The sequence below is a fragment of the Orcinus orca genome, chromosome 9 (assembly GCF_937001465.1).
Source record: "Orcinus orca chromosome 9, mOrcOrc1.1, whole genome shotgun sequence".
Classification (NCBI taxonomy): Eukaryota; Metazoa; Chordata; class Mammalia; order Artiodactyla; family Delphinidae; genus Orcinus; species Orcinus orca.
In genome coordinates, this window is record NC_064567.1 from 81,261,588 (window position 1) to 81,281,117 (window position 19,530).

At 35.0% G+C, this 19,530-nt stretch overlaps 1 protein-coding gene across 2 annotated transcripts in view; it reads left to right on the forward strand.

Moving 5' to 3' along the window:
• HGF (hepatocyte growth factor) overlaps positions 1–4,648 on the forward strand; it is an 83,561-nt gene extending 78,913 nt beyond the window's left edge. For both annotated transcript variants that reach the window (XM_004263411.4, XM_049714938.1), the window contains one exon: positions 944–4,648. In XM_004263411.4, coding sequence (XP_004263459.1) covers positions 944–1,120 — 177 coding nt within the window. In that variant the 3' untranslated portion in view covers positions 1,121–4,648. The remainder of the gene's footprint in view (positions 1–943) is intronic.
• Positions 4,649–19,530: the final 14,882 nt, after the last annotated feature.

Genomic DNA, 19,530 nt, shown 5'->3' on the forward strand with positions numbered 1-19,530 from the left:
TCACATCAGTACTGGGGGAAAATTAAGATAGTCGGAAGCACTCTTCTGAATACAAAGATGCCAAAAATTAGTCACTGCAATCCTAGGAAGGCTACATGGCCCAAAAAAGTGATGCAGCATTTTTTAATGATTATATATAACAATATGTATAAACATATATGTATATAAAAATATACACACGAATCATTTTATCAATCTATTCATCTTTCATCTATCACCTATCTATATATGATGATACAACAGGATTACCATACAAGAAATGCCATGAAGTCACAGACTACCTTCCACAAAGGGGAAAAAATATAAATATAACTATATTAACTACTAAGACTAAGTGGAGAAACATTCCTTCTTTCTGCCTGGGAAAGCAATTTCCACATAGTAAACAGAATTATTTTACCACCTACAAGTTTTTATTTAACTGTTAAAATCATTCTGGGGGCAGGATTGAGGAAAAGGAAAAAAATTAGAAATAAGAGAAAACTTAATGTGGGTTAATCCTTAAAACTGTATGATTACAGGTGAGTTTTTGATACGTGTATTTTTCTACATTTTCCAAATTTTCTATATTGAACATACTTTGACCATCAGAAGTAAGTCAAAATAAATATGAAATCTACCTTCTTAAAGAGCTATCAATGGTCACGTGTTAATTAGTCTGCATTCAACAAAGGCAAAAAACACTTTAAAACGTGAGTCATACTTAAATAACTACACATGATAGAACACTTTGAACTTTTGTACTTATCTCAGTCCAACAGAAAGACAACCAATGGCCTAGTACATCAATTTTATGTCTTCATATTTCAATGGAAGTTATTCTCTTGTTTTGCACATATGTATATTTGAGATATAAATCGATACAGGAAATGTTAATGAATTGTCAATTTTTATTTCTAAAATAATACTTTGTTGTTGTTATTGTTGCATGTCTTCTTCCTAGGGAGATTATGGTGGCCCACTGGTTTGTGAACAACATAAAATGAGAATGGTTCTTGGTGTCATCGTTCCTGGTCGTGGATGTGCCATTCCAAATCGTCCTGGTATTTTTGTCCGAGTGGCATATTATGCAAAATGGATACACAAAATTATATTAACGTATAAGGTACCACAGTCGTAGCTGATGTAACTGTGTCTGAAGCTTCCAATAATACAACTCTCCTTTACATGAAGATTTCAGAGAACATGGAATTAAAATGTAACTTAAAAAATCCCAAGACAACTACTTGAGTGTCATGTTTGTTAAGATACTCACTAATATTTATGGGTGTTTTCTGTTGTTTCGTTTGTCAGTGTTATTTTGTAAATGTTGAAGTGAATTAAGGTACATGCAAGTGTAGTAACATATCTCCTGAAGATACTTGAATGGATTAAAAAATGCAAAGGTATAACTGCTGGATGCTAAAGATATAATGGAAAAGATCAACTAATCTCTCTCGGCTGCTTTCCAAGGTTAGTTTCTCAATAATAAATAAGCCATAAGTTAAACATTATTTCAACCTCACAAAAACAATTTATATCTTGTGTCCTTAAATTGTAACTCTATATTAAATTATATTACCTTTAATATGCCATACATTATATTTCATTCATTCCTCCTCACCATGTATCCTGTAATACTGGTACATATACTCCTTTATAAACGCATATACCTATACACAAATGCCTGGGTACACATGTGCATGCACTACAGTTCAAATTGTAGTGTATCTAATATAGCCCCTAAATGTTCTGAAATTGTGTACTTATAGTTTTTCCTTAATAAAAATATAAAAAATTCTAAAGACCAGTAGAAATATTAAAGAAAGGTGCAAGATAGAAGTAACTAGATCATCCTCCATCCATAATCTGCAGATGACCTCTACTGGTTGGCACGTGAGGTGTGGTCATGACCTACGAAATTAAATAACACCTAACCTAGGTTCTTACATATATTTATTATCCAAGTTATTTTATGTAGTTTCTAATTCTTAAAGAGAAGAGGCTAATATGTGTAGTAGTATTATTTCTTTCCTTCAAATTTAGGGACAATTATTTCTGCAAGATGTTTTTAGATCTTTTTTCCTAAAGTATTTAAAAAATTCTGAGATGACTAATTGAAGTTTAAAAGTGTTTTGGTCTTTAAAATGTATGTAAATATGTTAACTCTAAGACTTGCTGCTGTGATTGGCTTCTATCTTACCTTCTTTAAATTAAAAACAATATTTAAGAGGAAAATTTCCATGTCTCCAAAATTTGTAAACAGCTTTTCATCAAATTATGCATTAAAATATATATTGAAGAAAGAAGTCAGAACACTTTTCTCTGGAAGTCTTTTAGCCTAATAAAACTTTACTCAAGTAAAGGAAAAAAAAATGTAAAAGGAAAGGAAAGGAACTAGCTTGTCTAAACTCTGTATTCAGTTATTTTTTAAAGTACAGTTAAATCTGCTGAATGAGATATTTTATCAAAAAATCTTCATTTTATCTTTATTTTACATAGATCATTCCTAATGCATGGGAAATATTCAGATTTTGTATTCTGTATGATAACAACCAAATCATACTTATTGTTGTATTAGTCATGATTAGCTAAAGATCATGTATTTGCCAAGAAATGAAATAACAAAGAGTAATAGGATAGGTCTGAATTTTCACAAAATATTCCTGTATAAAAGTTCTCTAAAAATAATTATTTGAATATTTTGAATCTAGTATTTCCATTTCTCTAATTTGTTTCTTTTGGATGGTCTCAATTAAGGCCAGGGATTCAAATGATGCTCTAAATTCTCCACAAGACAATGTTCAATCTTGAGTAAAACGGTTTTAACTTTACTCAAGAGCTTAGTCCACAGAGTATAGGGCAGCAAATCCAGAAATGTTTTTCCAAATTGTGCCATTTTATTTATTTATTCTCTGTAATAAGATATGTGCTGGTATCAAGAAACAGTGAAAGCAGAGAGAGATCCAACAAGTTGCTAGTCCATACCAGCTTACCTGATTGTATTTCTCTCTCCCTTGTGTACTATACCATTATAATCAACATACAGAAATTTCAAAGGCATATTGTCTAAATATTAAAGTATTTTTCAGTTTCTTCTTGCTAAATGGCAAAATTTTATTGTCACATATTAATGATATTTGTAAAACATTTACTGAATTGTAATTCTTTTAAATACTCACATTTTAAAATATTTTTTATGTCTTTTCCTCTAAATTTCCACAGAGAGATAGGGATGACCTAGATACAAAATGAAGCTAACTTTATAGACATTTTGAACTCAGTGTTTTCCATTTTATTAAAGGGTAAAAACAAGACCACCAATAAACCATCAGACGTGTAAAATGCAGTTCTTTCTTTGAGAGTTTCCTTTTAATAGGAGGAGATTGATGGAATTGATAATAAAAGCAAGATGAACAAGACCCATGTTATTTTAGGTGGTACAACAGGGAATAATCATGTCATTTTTCTCTGGTGAAAGATACTATTTCCTGGGCATTCTTTTCTTAATAAACTACAAAAAAAATAAATAATCCAATTTATCTAAAAATCCATTTCGAGTCACGGAAAAAAGATCTTTTAAATTAGAAGTTTTCAACGTTATTTTTATTTTGGCTGTTTGAATAATGGTTATATGCTGTTATAATTGTGGACATTTTCTTATGTCTACCAGGAATAGTAATGTAAAATTAAAATATTTGTCATAATGCCTCTGCCGTGCAGAAGGGATGATAATCCTTTTGTATACTTCTTTAATTTTATTGTAAAATGTGTAATGACTTTTACCTATCTGCTGTGGGCAGGTCCTCAGTACAATGGTTTATATTGAGTCAATCTCTAGTATTAACAGGCTCTTGCTTGCTATCTAAGTGTTTCAAACTATGGGAAATGTGAGACACTGGAAGGCAAGAAAAATAACAATAATGACATGTGATAGCAAAATTGTATTTCACTTATTCCTGTGAATATTTCTTGTTGGTACCAATGGTACTGTACAAAGTGAATGTTATAGCCACAATATTCTCTTGAAAAAAACACTGTCAAGAAATAAGAAATTGCTGTCAGGAATTTTCTTGTTGTTTCTAAACATTTTTTAAAAAGAAATAATGGTTTTGCAATATACGGATCATGAGGTAAAGAATTTTAGTAAACTCTCATACTAAAAAACTTTTAAATTGACTTGGTCCAAAAAAGAACTACGTTCAATCAATTATATCCCATATTTATAGACAAACTCATTTGAGAAATAAAGTTATTTTAAATGAGATATAGTCTTTAAGCGAATAAGTTACTTCTCACAATAAAATCCAATAAGAATTTATCTTTCAACGTTCAACTGAATTTTCAGCTAAGAATTTACTAATACAAAAAAAGATGTTAAAATTCTCTGGACCCTGTAAATCTTGACAGTGTAATTTTAAGTAGGTTCATTTCCATTTGCACAGAAAGTTTCTGTCTTTAGGAAACTGAAAATGGAATACTGTGGATGTTATGACTGTCTTGTGTGTAAATAGGAAATAGATAATCTGCCTATTGAGTGGTATAGCTGGACGCTTACCCAAAAGGGGAACACTGTGGTTATGACGTGTATATACATTTTCTGTAGTTAATAAAGTTGTTATTTTTATAACCATGATTATTTTATTATTAATAATAATAAAATATTTTATCAAAATGCTCTCTTTTTCTTATTTTAGTTATATACATGGATATATTTGAATCTGCTCTAGAGCCTAACGCAGAAAACAACAATGATCTCATTGACAGAAATTACATATACTTTGTTGCAAGAAATGTCATGTAACCTGTCTATAGAACTAAGACAAAAAAATATTATTCTATTCCAACTTGTATCTATGGTAATATCAGTGGTCTTCAGTAAACTATTAATCTCTATGCACTTCAATTTCTCCCATTGCAAAATATAATTATTCATTCTTCATATTTGCTACAGTGGTGCTATGATATAATTTGCTTATAAATATATATATATATATAGTGTCATCATGAATGATCATCTGAATTTCTTTACCATATCACTATATATTACAAAGGGAATTATAATTCAATTAATCAATTTGGAATATATCTTCAAAATATGCATTAAATTCAGAATAAATATGAATCAAATTCACTCACTTCATTCAAATTGGAAGCAAAATTGGAAGAACTAATTATAAACTGATCTAAACAAAAAGAATTCTGTAACACCATTGCCTATTTCAAGTTATATTATACTGCCTCTCCCTCCAACAGGTTGCTTGGGCTTCCCTGGTGGCGCAGCGGTTGAAAGTCCGCCTGCCGATGCAGGGGACAGGGTTCGTGCCCCGGTCCGCGGAGCGGCTAGGCCCGTGCGCCATGGCCAGTGAGGCTGTGCGTCCGGAGCCTGTGCTCCCGCAACGGAAGAGGCCACAACACTGAGAGGCCCGCGTACCGCAAAAGAAAAAAAAAAAAAAACGTTGCTCTACTGATTTTTCTGGCGTAGATACTTATCTCAAGTGATGATTAATGTATCTAATTCTAGAGCCCATTATAAAATACTTAATCTTCTTGATGATTATGGTCCAAGCAGAATATATGTACTCAATCTTTTTCGGTGTCAGTAAGAATATTTCAAATGTATATCCTGTTCGATTTTTCTAAATTTTGATTTTTTTACACTCTTTTCTAAAACTCCATTCTATCCTAAACCTATACTGTGCTATTTCCCCCATGATCCCTTACCCACCCCCACTAACCCAGCAACAACATTAATTTTTTCTCTGTATTTATGACTGTTTCTGTTTTATTATGACTGCTCATTTATCTTTTTTTTAGAGTCAACGTATAAGTGAAATCATACAGCATTTGTCTTTCTCTATCTAACTTATTTCACTTAGCACAATACCCTCAGGGTCTATCCATGTTTTTGCAAAAGGAAAGATTTCATTCCTTTTTTTACAGCTGAGTAATATTCCATGGTATATATTTACGATTTCTTCTTTATCCATTCATCTATCCATGGGCACTTAGGTGGCTTCCATATCTTGTCTATTGTGAATAATGCTATAATGAACATAAGGGTGCATATTTTTTTGAATTAATGTTTTCATTTTATTTGGATATATACCCAGGAGTGGAATTGCTGGATCGTATGTTAATTCTGTTTTTAATATTTTGAGGAAGCTCCACACTGTTTTCCATGATGGCTGTAAAAACTTACATTCCCACCAACGGTGCATGGGTGTTCCCTTTTATTCACATTCTTGGCAAGTCTTGTTATATATAATCATTTTGAAAATGGACATTTTGACAGGTGTGAGGTGCTATCTCAATGTAGTTTTGATTTGCATTTTCCTGATGATTAGTGATATTGAGCATCTTTTCATGTTCCTGTTGGACGTCTTCTTTGGAAAAATGTCTATTTAGGTCCTCTGCCATTTTTTAATCAGGTTGTTTGTCTTTCTGATGTTGAGTTGAATGAGTTCTTTATATAGTTTGGATTTTAACCCCTTATCAGATACATCATTTCCAAATATCTTCTCCTATTCAGTTGGCCTTTTCATTTTGTTGATAGTTTACTTCACTGTGCCAAAGCCTTTTAGTTTGATGGAGTACCGTTTGTTTATTTTTGCTTCTGTTTCCCTTGAGGACATATCAAAAAATATTGCTAACATCCATGTGAAAGACACACTGCCTATGTTTTCTTCTAGAAGTTTTATGGTTTCAGGCCTATGTTTAAGTCTTTAATCCATTTTCAGTTTATTTTTGTACATGATGTGACATGTATTTTTGTACATGTAGTCCAGTTTGATTCTTTGGCATATAGCTGTCCAGTTTACCCAACACCATTTATTGAAGGGGCTGTTCTTGCTTCCTTTGTCATTGATTAGTTGACCATATAAGCGTGGGTTCATTTCTGGGGTCTCTGTTCTGAACCATTGGTCTATGTGTCTTTTTTTGTGCCAGTACCATACTCTTTTGATTACCATTACTTTGTAGTATAGTTTGAAATCATGCAGGACTGTACCCCCAGCTTTGTTTTACTTTCTCAAGATTGTTTTGGCTATTTGGGGTCTTTTGTATTTCCATACAATTTTAGAATTATTTGTTAATTTTATATCCTGCAACTGTACTAAATTCATTTATTAGTTCAGATAGCTTTTTACTGGTGTCTAAGGGTTTTCGATATCTAGTATCATGTCATCGGCAAATAGTGACAGTTTTACTTCTTTCTGTCCAGTTTGGTTTCCTTTTACTTCTTTTCCTCTCTGATTGCTGTGGCTAGGACTTCCAATACTATGTTGAATAAAAGTGGCAGGAGTGGGCACCCTTGTTTTGTTCCTAATCTTAGAAAAAATGTTTTCAGTTTTTCACCATTGAGTGTGATGTTGGCTGTAGGTTTGTCATATATGGCCTTTATCATGTTGAGGTATTTCCCTCTACCCATTTCGTTAAGAGTTTTTATCATAAATAAATGTTGAATTTTGGCAAAGCTTTTTCTTCATCTATTGAGATGATCATACGATTTTTATTCTTTAGTTTGTTAATGTGGTATGTCACGTTGACCAATTTGTGGATATTGAACCATCCTTCTATCTCTGTGATAAATCTCACTTGATCATGGTATATAATCCTTTTAATATAGTGTTGAACTCAATTTGCTAATATTTTGTTGAGGATTTTTGCATCTATGTTGATCAGTGATATTGGCCTGTATTTTTTTTTTCTTCATGGTGTCTTTGGTTTTGGTATCAGAGTGGTGCTGGTCATAGAATGATTTCAGAAGTGTTCCTTCCTCTTCAATTTTTGGGAATAGTTTAAGGAGGATAAGTATTAATTGTTTAACTGTTTGGTAGACTTCACCTGTGAAGCCATCTGGTCCGGGACTTTTTTTGTTGGAGATTTGTTTTTTATTACTGATTCAAAGCCATTACTGGTAATTGGTCTGTTCATATTTTCTATTTCTTCTGATTCACTTTTAGGAGATTGTCTGTTTCTAGGAATTTATCCATCTTTTCGAGGTTGCCCATTTTATTGGCATATAATTGTTTGTAGTAATCTCTTATGATCTTTTGCATTTCTGTGATGTTGATGGTAACTTTCCTTTTTTCATTTCTGACTTTATTGTTTTGTGTCCTCTCTCTGTTTTTCTTGATGAATGTGGCTAAACGTTTATCAGTTTTATTTAAGTTTTCAAAGAACCAGCTCTTAGCTTCATTGATCTTTTCTATTGTTTTTAAAGTCTCTATTTCATTTATTTCTGTTCTATTCTTCAGGATTTCTTTCCTTCTACTAACTTTGGGTTTTGTTTGTTCTTTTTCTAGTTGCTTTAGGTGTAAGGTTAGGTTGCTTATTTGAGATTTTTCTTGTTTTCTGAGGTAGGCTTGTATCACTATAAACTTCCCCCTTAGAGTTGCTTTTGCTGTGTCTCACAGGTTTTGGATTGTTGTATTTTTGTTTTCATTTTCTCCAGGTATTTTTAAATTTCTTCTTTGATTTCTTTAGTGACCCATTGGTTATGTAGTAGCATATTGTTTAGTGTCCACATGTTTTTGTGGATGATAAACAATATTCATTATTTTCATCTTTCTAGTTTTGGTCTTTTCTTTTTCCCTTAGGGAAATTCCTTTAACATTGTGGTAAAGTCAGTGCTGCTGAATTCTTTTAGCATTTTATTGTCTGTAATCCTCTTTATTTCTCCTTCAAATCTGAATGATAGCTTTGCAGGTACAGTATTCTTGGTTTTAGGTTTTTCCTTTCATCATTTTATATATATTTTGTCGCTCTCTTCTGGCTTGAAAAATTTCTGCATAAAGTCAGCTGACGTATTCTGCTTTGCTTTTAATGTGCAGTCACCTCCACTCAGTTTAAGCTCCTTGGAGACATCAGCAATGTCTTTTTTTTTTTTTTTTAAACATCTATATTGGAGTATAATTGCTTTGCAATGGTGTGTTAGTTTCTGCTTTATAACAAAGTGAATCAGCTATACATACACATATATCCCCATATCTTCTCTCTCTTGTGTCTCCCTCCCACCCTCCCTATCCCACCCCTCTAGGTGGTCACAAAGCACTGAGCTGATCTCCCTGTGCTGTGCAGCTGCTTCCCACTAGCAATCTATTTTACGTTTGGTAGTATATATAAGTCCATGTCACTCTCTCACTTTGTCCCAGCTTACCCTTCCCTCTCACTGTGTCCTCAAGTCCATTCTCTACATCTGTGTCTTTATTCCTGTCCTGCCCCTAGGTTCTTCAGAACAATTTTTTTTTGTTTTTAGATTCCATATATATGTGTTAGCATACAGTATTTGTTTTTCTCTTTCTGACTTACTTCACTCTATATGACAGACTCTAGGTCCACCAACCTCACTACAAATAACTCAATTTCATTTCTTTTTATGGCTGAGTAATATTGCATTGTATATATGTGCCACATCTTCTTTATCTATTCATCTGTCGATGTACACTTAGGTATCAGCAATGTCTTGTTATTAATATTTGTATATTAGTTATTTTGCACAGTGCTTACACATAATACCCAATATATATTTTATAATTATTAATATTCTATAATCCATCCTCTTTTTGAGGGCTTATCAGTATTATCCAGAGATTTTGTAGTGTTTGTAAAAATTGTGCAACTCTCACTGAAGGTTAAGAAATTGGGGTTTTATATTTAACTGCATTATTTAGATTTGAATTAGTAAGTGGGACTATTTAAAGATAGTTTATTGTACTTCACACACTAGAACATACAGCTGGAAAAGAGAGGAATTATTAACTTTAAGAGTTTTTACATTTATATTTGTAAATGTAGTTATTAAAATAAAAATGGAAAACTAGATTTTAGTTTGCCAATGGATACAGGTATTTACTTCATACAACCTAATATAATGTTGATTATGTTGGTGAATATTTTACTGTCTGATTTTCGTTTATGAAGCCTTGATGTCATAACTTTTAGGGGAAAAGGATTATGTCAATTACTGCAAAAAAATTCTGATTCAACAATAGTCCACTCAATACTTATGTGCAAATATGCCATCTGCTGTGCATTGAGAAGTTTCACAATATTGTTACTTAATTAGCAAAGGATTTTCATTTGATGAGCTTTCTTAATTGAGACAAATCTACTCAGGTAATATGTTACAATAAAATGAAATGGAGAAAAAGCAGATAAGTATTTTTGTGTTTCTTTTCCATATATTTTTAGCACTTTATAAGATATTGTCTACTTTTCAGATATCTTATTTTTTAGGTGACTAAAATCCAAATGCAATGACAGTATGGAATATAAGACTATACCCTAAAACTTTATTTTCTATAAAAGAATAATAATAAAATATCTAAAAAGTAGAAATTTGACACCATGGATAAAAGTTAATTAGGTCTCTTTAAAGTAGAGAAGAGAAGGTGCACATAGGATTTAACAGCTTTCTTTGGCTGTTCAGAGTCATTCTGAGAGGAAATAAATGCTTAGATTTTTCTGATTAAGAAAGTAAGAATTTGGGAAAAATAAGATTGATATTTCTGTCAGACAGTTTAAGTATCAGGTAGAACTCCCTAGTTCTGAAGACTATAGAATACAAAAATGAATAAGAAAACTGAGAACCTCTTAACTATGGACGTTTCTTAAAATAGGGAATATTTCATCATTGACTTGGGTAAGCTTTACCCAAACTGGTCTGTCATGGACCACCACTCTGCAGGACACTAAAAGCTGTGCTGAGAACAAAGTGTTTGGGGCTTGAACAAGTTTTAGAGATGCTGGGATGCGTTTTTTTTTTTTTTTTTAACATCTTTAGTGGAGTATAATTGCTTTACAATGGCATGTTAGTTTCTGCTGTATCACAAAGTGAGTCAGCTATACATATACATATATCCCCATATCCCCTCCCTCTTGTGTCTCCCTACCACCTTCCCTATCCCACCCCTCTAGGTGGACACAAAGCACTGAGCTGATCTCCCTGTGCTATGCGGCCGCTTCCCACTAGCTATCTATTTTACATTTGGTAGTATATATATGTCCATGCCACTCTCTCACTTTGTCCCAGCTTACCCTTCCCCCTCCCCGTGTCCTCAAGTCCATTCTCTATGTCTGCGTCTTTATTCCTGTCCTGCCCCTAGGTTCTTCAGAACCTTTTTTTTTTTTTTTAGATTCCATATATGTGTTAGCATACGGTATTTGTTTTTCATCTAAAGCATTATTCTTTACTAAAGCATTATCCCCTTTCCTTCTTAGTCACAATCATTTGTATTTCCTAAATCCACTTGTAAAAACTAAATATAATGAGTCAACCTAAACTTAACAAACACAGAGTATGAGTATAGATTGTCTACATTCACAGTCAATGTCCCATTTTTATTCTCTCATCTTCTCTATTCCTTTTTCACTTGCTGCCTCCCTCGATTGTATCTTACCTGTGACCCAACAGGGAAAAACAAAATTCTCAATATATTAATGTTACTCTGTAAAATATTACAACCCCCTTCTCACCTTCAAGGGCTTTAGCATCTTCTCCTCTGCCATAACATACAAGTGAACTTGGCTGGACCTTCAGCAAGACTGCACAACAGGAAAGAACTGAGGTATCAAATGGAGGCACAAAGGCAAAAGTTCAACTGTCCCCTTGACATCACTACTTGGATGTGCTCTCATCATCTGAACTGAATGCATCCAAAACTAGACACTACTCCCTCTTTTCCCCTCAATCTTCTTTTCAATAAAAGGCACATCAGTCTGGTTTGCACAAACTACAGTCCAGAAAGACACTTTTTACCTATTGGCCTACGAATGTCTATATGAACTGTCCTTGACTGTTTAACTCATCCATTACCTCTTTTCCTTTTGTCCACTGTATTTCAGCTATATCAGACTCTTTCCATTATGGGAGTAGGCTAAACTCTTTACTTCCTCAAAGCCTATGCATCTGCTATTCTTTCCGCCTGGGATTACCCCCCACCCACCAGTTTTTGCCTGACTAATGCCAGCTTCATCCTTCAGCTTAAATGTCACAAATTATCCCCACCCCCACTCCTGACCGAGTTACACATCTTAAAGTATGATGCACTTCTATTTCAGAACATTTATCTCAGTTAATTAAATTGTTATTTGCATAGTCTCTCCTACTAGATTGTAAGCTCCATGAGAACATGGGCTAGATTTAAATTCTTCACACGTTTACCTTCAGTACCAGCTAAGTACTACATAATAAATATTTTTTAAGTCAATGTATCAGTAATTATCTGCTTGCAGGGTATTTTATTTTTCATTCAACTCCAAAATACAACCTCTTTATAATTTCTAAATTTTGTTTGCTGTTAAAATAGTAACATCTCCAAATTGCTTCAGTTGTAGTGTTGGGGAGGTTGTTTCTACTGGCCTCTGTCATACACTTCTGTTTCATGTCAGCACATATTTATTGATCACCTACTACGATAGGGCTAGGTGCTGGGAATACAATAGTGAATAAATAAAACTTGGTCTCTACCTTGATTCTAAATACAGGCACGTCTGGGAGATAAGCATAAAACAAGAGCCTGAAAGTGTTAACTGAGAAGTGTGAATAACTTCTGGAGCATATGGTAAGATTTCACTGAGCTTTTTGCTCATCTTCCTCTATACTGTTGTAGCTTTAAATCCTGCTAATTTGAATATTAGCTTTTTCTATTTTATGAACATTTCCATCATTGCATTACTAATTATTATTTTTTTGATGCAAAACTTCAGAAGAATTTTATTGGATTTATAATTGTACTCATTGAGCATAGGGGTGATATTGCAAATTTTATTCTAACTTTTTTTGGGGGGGCTGCGTTGGGTCTTCGTTGCTACGCGTGGGCTTTCTCTAGTTGCAGCGAGCGGGGGCTACTCTTTGTTGTGGTATGTGGGCTTCTCATTGCAGTGGCTTCTCTTGCATTACTAATTATTTAACTAAGTTTACAGTTCCTTTTCTTTCATCTTTCCCCTTCTTATTCAGTTTTCCAGGTTCCTAATCTTTTAAATTCTGCCCCCTTTTCCTTACATTCCTTACTCTTATGACACTTTTGGTAGACTCAGAGAGGTTTATGCATTTATTATCAAGGAAATAATGTAAGTTCTCAAAGGGAGAGAACACTAACAATACTAAGAGATGAAATTATAAAGGTTTCTTTTGCTAGCGCAAGATTGATGAATGTTTTATCATGATAAGTGTTTAATTATATTTGAAGATGATCTAATAACAATAAATAATGTTTATTCTGTGCTTTCTATTCGCCAGACTCTGTTTTATCTCATTTAATCATCATTACAAAGTTATATAGGCAGGTTCTATATTCATTTTAGAGAAAAGGAAGTGTTCAAGTAACCTGTAATAAGAAGATACTTATGGGCAGATTTTCAATATTAATTCTGCTTGACTCTTTCACTCTAGCCTGTCTAATGTGTATTTAATTTAATTATTTTCCAGCAAAGGAGGGCAAAGGGGGAAACTCTTATTTAAACAAGAAAACGCTGCCATCATCTGGGAACTATATGAGCAAAAAGCTATTCAGGGGTCAAATTGCTTTTCAAGCAGGCCTTGCCCAAATCTCTGTGAGGCATCAGCTAAAGGAGCATGGCCTCCTCACCTTCAAATATGAATGGCTAAAATACGAGTTGCTTGTAATGCTAATTACGATGGAGCTGAAGGCCAGTGGGGTAAGGAGCTAGTTCAGCAGGGGAGGTTTCTTTATCTTTGATGGGGGGAGGTGGATATACCTATTGACAGAAAAAGTACAACAGCCTTGTGAGATATAAATAGAAGGAACCATAGAGAAACAGGTAGTGGTAAGAATTCAAAGGGGCCCCAATGGGGAAAAAGAACTCAGAATTTATTTTGAAACAAAGAAAAGTAGTAATGGTGCTTGTCCTTTACTGCAGATACCAGAGGGTGTTATATGAAAGAGGGAAAAACCGTCAAAGGAAATTATAATCTTTTACAAAGGGCCACTGCGGTCCTGGGAAAAACTTGATTTAATATTTATTTTTTGCATTATACTCCATGAAACCATAGACTTTGATAGCTGCAAAGGCTGTCAATTTACAGAGAAAAAAAAGAGAAAAGTGTAATTACTTATCTAGGGTCACACATCTAGAGGCAGAGCCTATCCCGGAAACAAAATCTACTCGTTTTTAAAATTCAAAACCTTGGTTTTATTATTTACGTATTTTGAACTGAGGTCATAAAATATGTAATACTGAAATTTAGTCAATACCTCAAAAGAATTACAGTACTTAAAAAGAATTTTAAAAGAAAGGTTAACAAAAACTTAAAATACTGCCCAAGTAAAAGTGACGTCCAATTTACTTTACAGCCTAAAGGGATCTGGCCTAATTCCTGGCAGAGAGGGCCATCCCAGGTAGGGATCTAGAAAACTCCACCACAAGGAGTAAGCCAAGGTGGATGTCATCTGGCTTCCTTCCCTAGCTCAGTTTGTGATCTGACCCGTTCTCTGACTGGGAAGAAGCCTTCTAAGGATAAGCTGGGGGATTATTTTTTTGGCAAAAATGGAACTGAAATGCAGAAGAAGCAAAAACACATGCTAACAAGCAGTAGCATAAAATGAAATGATGTGCACAGGACTGTCCTTTCCAACCCCTGGGGAAATAAACCTACTGGGCTAACCAATTCAGAAATTGATAAGAGTTCCTCACCCAGAGATTTTACTTTTTGAAGCAGTTTTTAAAAGATTGGCTTTATTTGCAGATTAGAATTGCTTTCAGTTCCTCCTCTAGGGTCAGGGCTGTTCTGTGGTTGTGCAACCTGTTAAGGAGATGAGTTTGAAACTCTAGCTCTAAACTTCCCAAATACAAAGTTATACATTGGGATTAAAGGCTTATTAAAATAGTACTTATAATTCCCAATATTATACACATGATTTATATATTCCTCAGCTACCTTAATTCATCAGTTTGAATTTTCAAACTCTGCCTCTATGTACCTCATGAGCATTCTCAGGACATTCACGTCTAAAAACATAACAAAGGCCTACTTTAGTGTAGTGATCTTGCCTCGGAAACGTGCAGTCTCTGCTTCATGTAATAGTCCTGTTGGGGGAAGAGGTAGGGTTGGCAAATGTGGCCTCTGGATCATTTCAAGTTTTATCACTTCAGCATATGGTCAATGATGTCGAGTTGGATAAGCTTGAGTTTTGTGGAGTTTTTTTGGTAATAGTAATGACAAACTGAAAAATGTTTTTATTAACCTCACAATAATGTGCCACACATTTTAGTCAACTGAATTTTTTTTGGATTTTTCTTACAGTGCTATGCATTGTAATGCATAGCATTACATTTTTTTTCTGCAAATAAAAGAAACTATCGATAAAATGACTTACAAATTTTGTTTCTCTCTTATGTGAAAGAGAGCTGAAGGTCTTCATACAAAGCTGCTATGAAGGCTCCTTGGTCATCAGGTTTCTTTTTATGTTTCTGAGTCACACTGTCTTGGCAGGTGCTTTCGTCTCAAATCATTTCAGTATCCATAGTGGTCTGTGGTTTTTGTCCGGGCCTGCAGTACCACACCACCTGTCCACACTCAGTCCCCACAGCTGATGTCGAATACTGACAGTCCCAGGGCCATTTTATAATATGTTCCTCGGGGGGAAGATTCTGTGGTAAGGGCAAAAGTGAGTTATTGTCCTGACCTATAATTGGCAGTGGTCCTTTGGTGGTCAACAGTTGAACTCGGATGGTGTTCACTAGTTGTCTCTGGGTTAACGTGGCATAGGCCCTGGGATGATTGCTGCTGGAATGTTCGGTTATAGATTTCCTGTCTCAATTGTTGCTTAAGTAGTCCTTTCATCCTTTCAATTAGCCCAGCAGCAGTGGGGTTGTAGGGCAGGTGGAAATGCCAGCATATGTCATTTTTAGAGGCCCATTCCTGAACTTTGTGGTGGGTAAAGTGGGTTCCTTGGTCACTATCAATGTTGATGGGGGTCCTGTATGTCGTGCACAGCTCTTCTAGACCCTGCATGGTGGGTTTCTGCATTGCTCGATGACTCACATAGGCCTTTTATAATGTCTCCCACCTGTTGTAATGCATTATAGACTGCATATAGCTGTTGTTCTCGCACACTGTATCGTTGCTCTGACCCTTGCCATAGCTATGACCAAGAAAGGGTAGTCTTATCATTTTGCCATTGTCACAGGCCCCAGCCAGACCTGGCTAACTGGCCATTACATTGAGTTTAGTGTACCAAGAGTGCAAAATGCTCTCTTGAGGTTTACTCAGAAAGACAAAACTCCTGTGCCTCTTTCCACCTGGATGTCCAATAGGTACTTCAAACAGTATCTTCCAAACCTAGAACAGGTTCTTTCCCCCTAAACCTGATTTTCCTCCAATATTTTCTATTTTCTATTCCAGTTGTGGCAGTACCATCTGCAAACCCACCAAACTAGAGCCCTGGCTTCTTATAGTGAGAGCCCTGGTTCATACCATTCTTCTCCCCCTTCCCCACTGCTCAGATCTCCAGGTGTGCTGATTTTAACACCTAATTATGCCTTGAAAAGGATCATTCCTCTTCCTTTTTACCTCTTCTTCCCTGGTTGAAGCCCTCATTATTTCCCTCCACTGCCTCCGTATCCTAAAAGGCTAAATCCAAATTGGTTCTCCCTTAAGCCATCCTCTTCCATCCTGATAGAGTGATCCATTTAAAAGGCACATATGACAAAGGCAGAACATACATATGACTCTCCATCTGCCAGGATGCAGACCCCAAGCTTCTGAGTGACCTCAGAGCTCACTCCATACCTCTTCCCTCCTAGTTAACTCTGCTTCAGGCAAACAGATATCATGGTAGCTGCTTTAAAGAAGCGATTTGTTTTGTTTTACTGTTTGTTTGTTTTTATTTGTTCCTTTGTTTCTTTCCTCAATAACTTTGTCATGGTCTGTCTTCCTGAAATAGTTCTGCCTACCATCTCTGTGGTTTGCTAACTTCTTAAGTTTTGAGGTTGACCCTAGGTGTAGCCTCCTCTTGTCCTTTATCCCAACCAGCTGACTGGCTGGGTCCAACTTTCTTGTTCAGTTGCTGCCAGCCCTGTTGTCTGGGAGCAAAACACTGCTCTAGATCAATTCCATCTGTTTTCAGATGGATATCCTTAAAGAACCTACTTTCCCTGAAGCAACAGAATCTCATTTCTGTAGTTGTTAGCTGGGCCTAGCCCCTTGGAGCTTGAACAACAGTCAAATGTAAAACTCCTGTGACATTATTCTCACAGTTGATCCCTCTTCCTTGGAGCTTCTGTTTCCACATCATGTCACCTAATATGCTCACAACTGCAGGGGGAAACAGGTGTTTATCAATGAACCATAGATTCTGATATTTTTGCTTTCCCTTCCGTGAAATGGAATTTAGAAAACAATACACATAAATGCTTTCTAAAATAATTATGACCTTGGGTTTGTTTTAGTTTTAGATTTTTAGTTAATCAGTAGTAGTTTGGATCACCCTAATTCTTCAGTTAAGTAATTAACTGTCTATACTTTTGATACTTTTGTTGTTATAGTTTGCAAGTATTCTGATAGTAATATTTTTGTTTATTAATACAAAAGAAAACCCCATGGGTGTGGGTTTTTCAGTTAAAATTAGGTTTGGCTACAACTGACAAAAATTCAAAATAATAACTTTATTTCTGTTTCATATAAAAGCAATCTGGAGGTAGGAGTCCAGTGTTGGCATGGTAAATTAAGGAAATCATTAGGGATTCTATTTTATTGCTGCATTATTCTCAGTACTCAGCTCTGTTTCAGGTCCAAAATAGCTGCTCAAAGTTCTATCATCAAGTCTGTGTCCCAGACAGCAGAAGAGAGAAAGGAAGGATGGAAAGGCACCCTGCATGTAAGAGCACTTCCCAGGAGTCCCCTGGCCATAACGTAGTCACATGGCCAAACTTGAGCTGAAACTGTGACTAGGATAATGTGGTCAGACTCCATGTGCCAAGCTAAATACTGCAGACACTATTACTAAGGGAGAAGTGGAGAACAGATTTGGGGAATGCTAGCAAACTCTGTGATAGGGAGGATTTACTTTTTTAAGGAAAAAATTAAATTTTTTGAGGAGAATGCTTAACATATAGCTCTCTCTTCCTTGTGTAGTAGGGCTTAGAGGGGAAGGGTGGAAAGATAACAAATTAGCATTATTCTAACACTTAGAGGAATACTGACATAATTATCTAACTCACTAATAATAGCATTTTCTTTAAATGACAGGATCAGGCTCTGAAAGGGACAATCAGGTATTCGTAAGGAGTTCAAATAAGTATTCCATGTTATTCAGACTGAGAATGGGAATATATGCTAAAGAAAATTCGTAGCCCCCCACATTCTCCTTTTATATTCTTTTTTCTTTTATTGTTTTCATCTGATCGTAGTCTTAAAATTTCACTTTTTAATACAGTTTACTTCTTATTATGTGTACTTTCTGGGGAAAAATGTATTGTACAGTCAGTGTACAGTCACTGGTATTTTCATAGGGGTTACATTGAATCTGCAGATTGTCTTGGGTAGTATGGTCATTTTACCAATATTGATTCTTCCAATCCATGAACACATTATACCTTTCCATCTGTTTGTGCTGTCTTCAATTTCTTTCTTCAGCATCTTATAATTTTCAAAGTACAGGTCGTTTGCCTCCTTAGGTAGGTTTATTCCTAGGTAGTTTATTCTCTTTGATGTGATGGTAAATGGGAAGCTTCCCTTAATTTCTCTTTCTGATACTTCATTGCCAGTATACTGAAATGCAACAGATTTCTGTATATTAATTTTGTATCCTTCAACTTTATCAAATTCTTTGATGAGCTCTAGTAGTTTTCTGGTGGCGACTTTAGGATTTTCTGTGTGTAGTATCATGTCATCTGCAAACAGTGACAGTTTTACTTCTTCTTTTCCAATTTGGATTCCTATAATTATTTTTCTTCTCTGATTGCTGTCTCTAGCACCCCCAAAACTATGTTGAATGAAAGTGGTGAGAGTGGGCATCCTTATCTTGTTCCTAATATTAGAGGAAATGCTTTCAGCTTTTCACCATTGAATATGATGTTAGCTGTGGGTTTATCATATATGACCTTTATTTTATTTTTATTTTATTTATTTATTTATTTATTTTTGCAGTACGCGGGCCTCTCACTGCTGTGGCCTCTCCCATTGCGGAGCACAGGCTCCGGACGCGCAGGCTCAGCGCCCGTGGCTCACGGGCCCAGCCTCTCCGCAACATGTGGGATCTTCCTGGACCGGGGCACGAACCCGTGTCCCCTGCTTCGGCAGGCGGACTCTCAACCACTGCGCCACCAGGGAAGCCCAGCTGTTGCAATTTAAATCAAACATATTTATATTCTTGTGATAAAACATGTAGTAGATAAAAAAATATCACCAAAGCCTGACACTGTAGGAATTTCTTTTATGGAGTCTATGTACTTATGAGGAAGAAAGTTTTATTCTACAATGGTCAAATTCTTAAGTTAAAGTGTATATCTAATGTAATGCCTACTTTTTCATTATTAAATAGACATTTGATTTGGAAAATATGATTAGGTAATCTACTTCAAAAT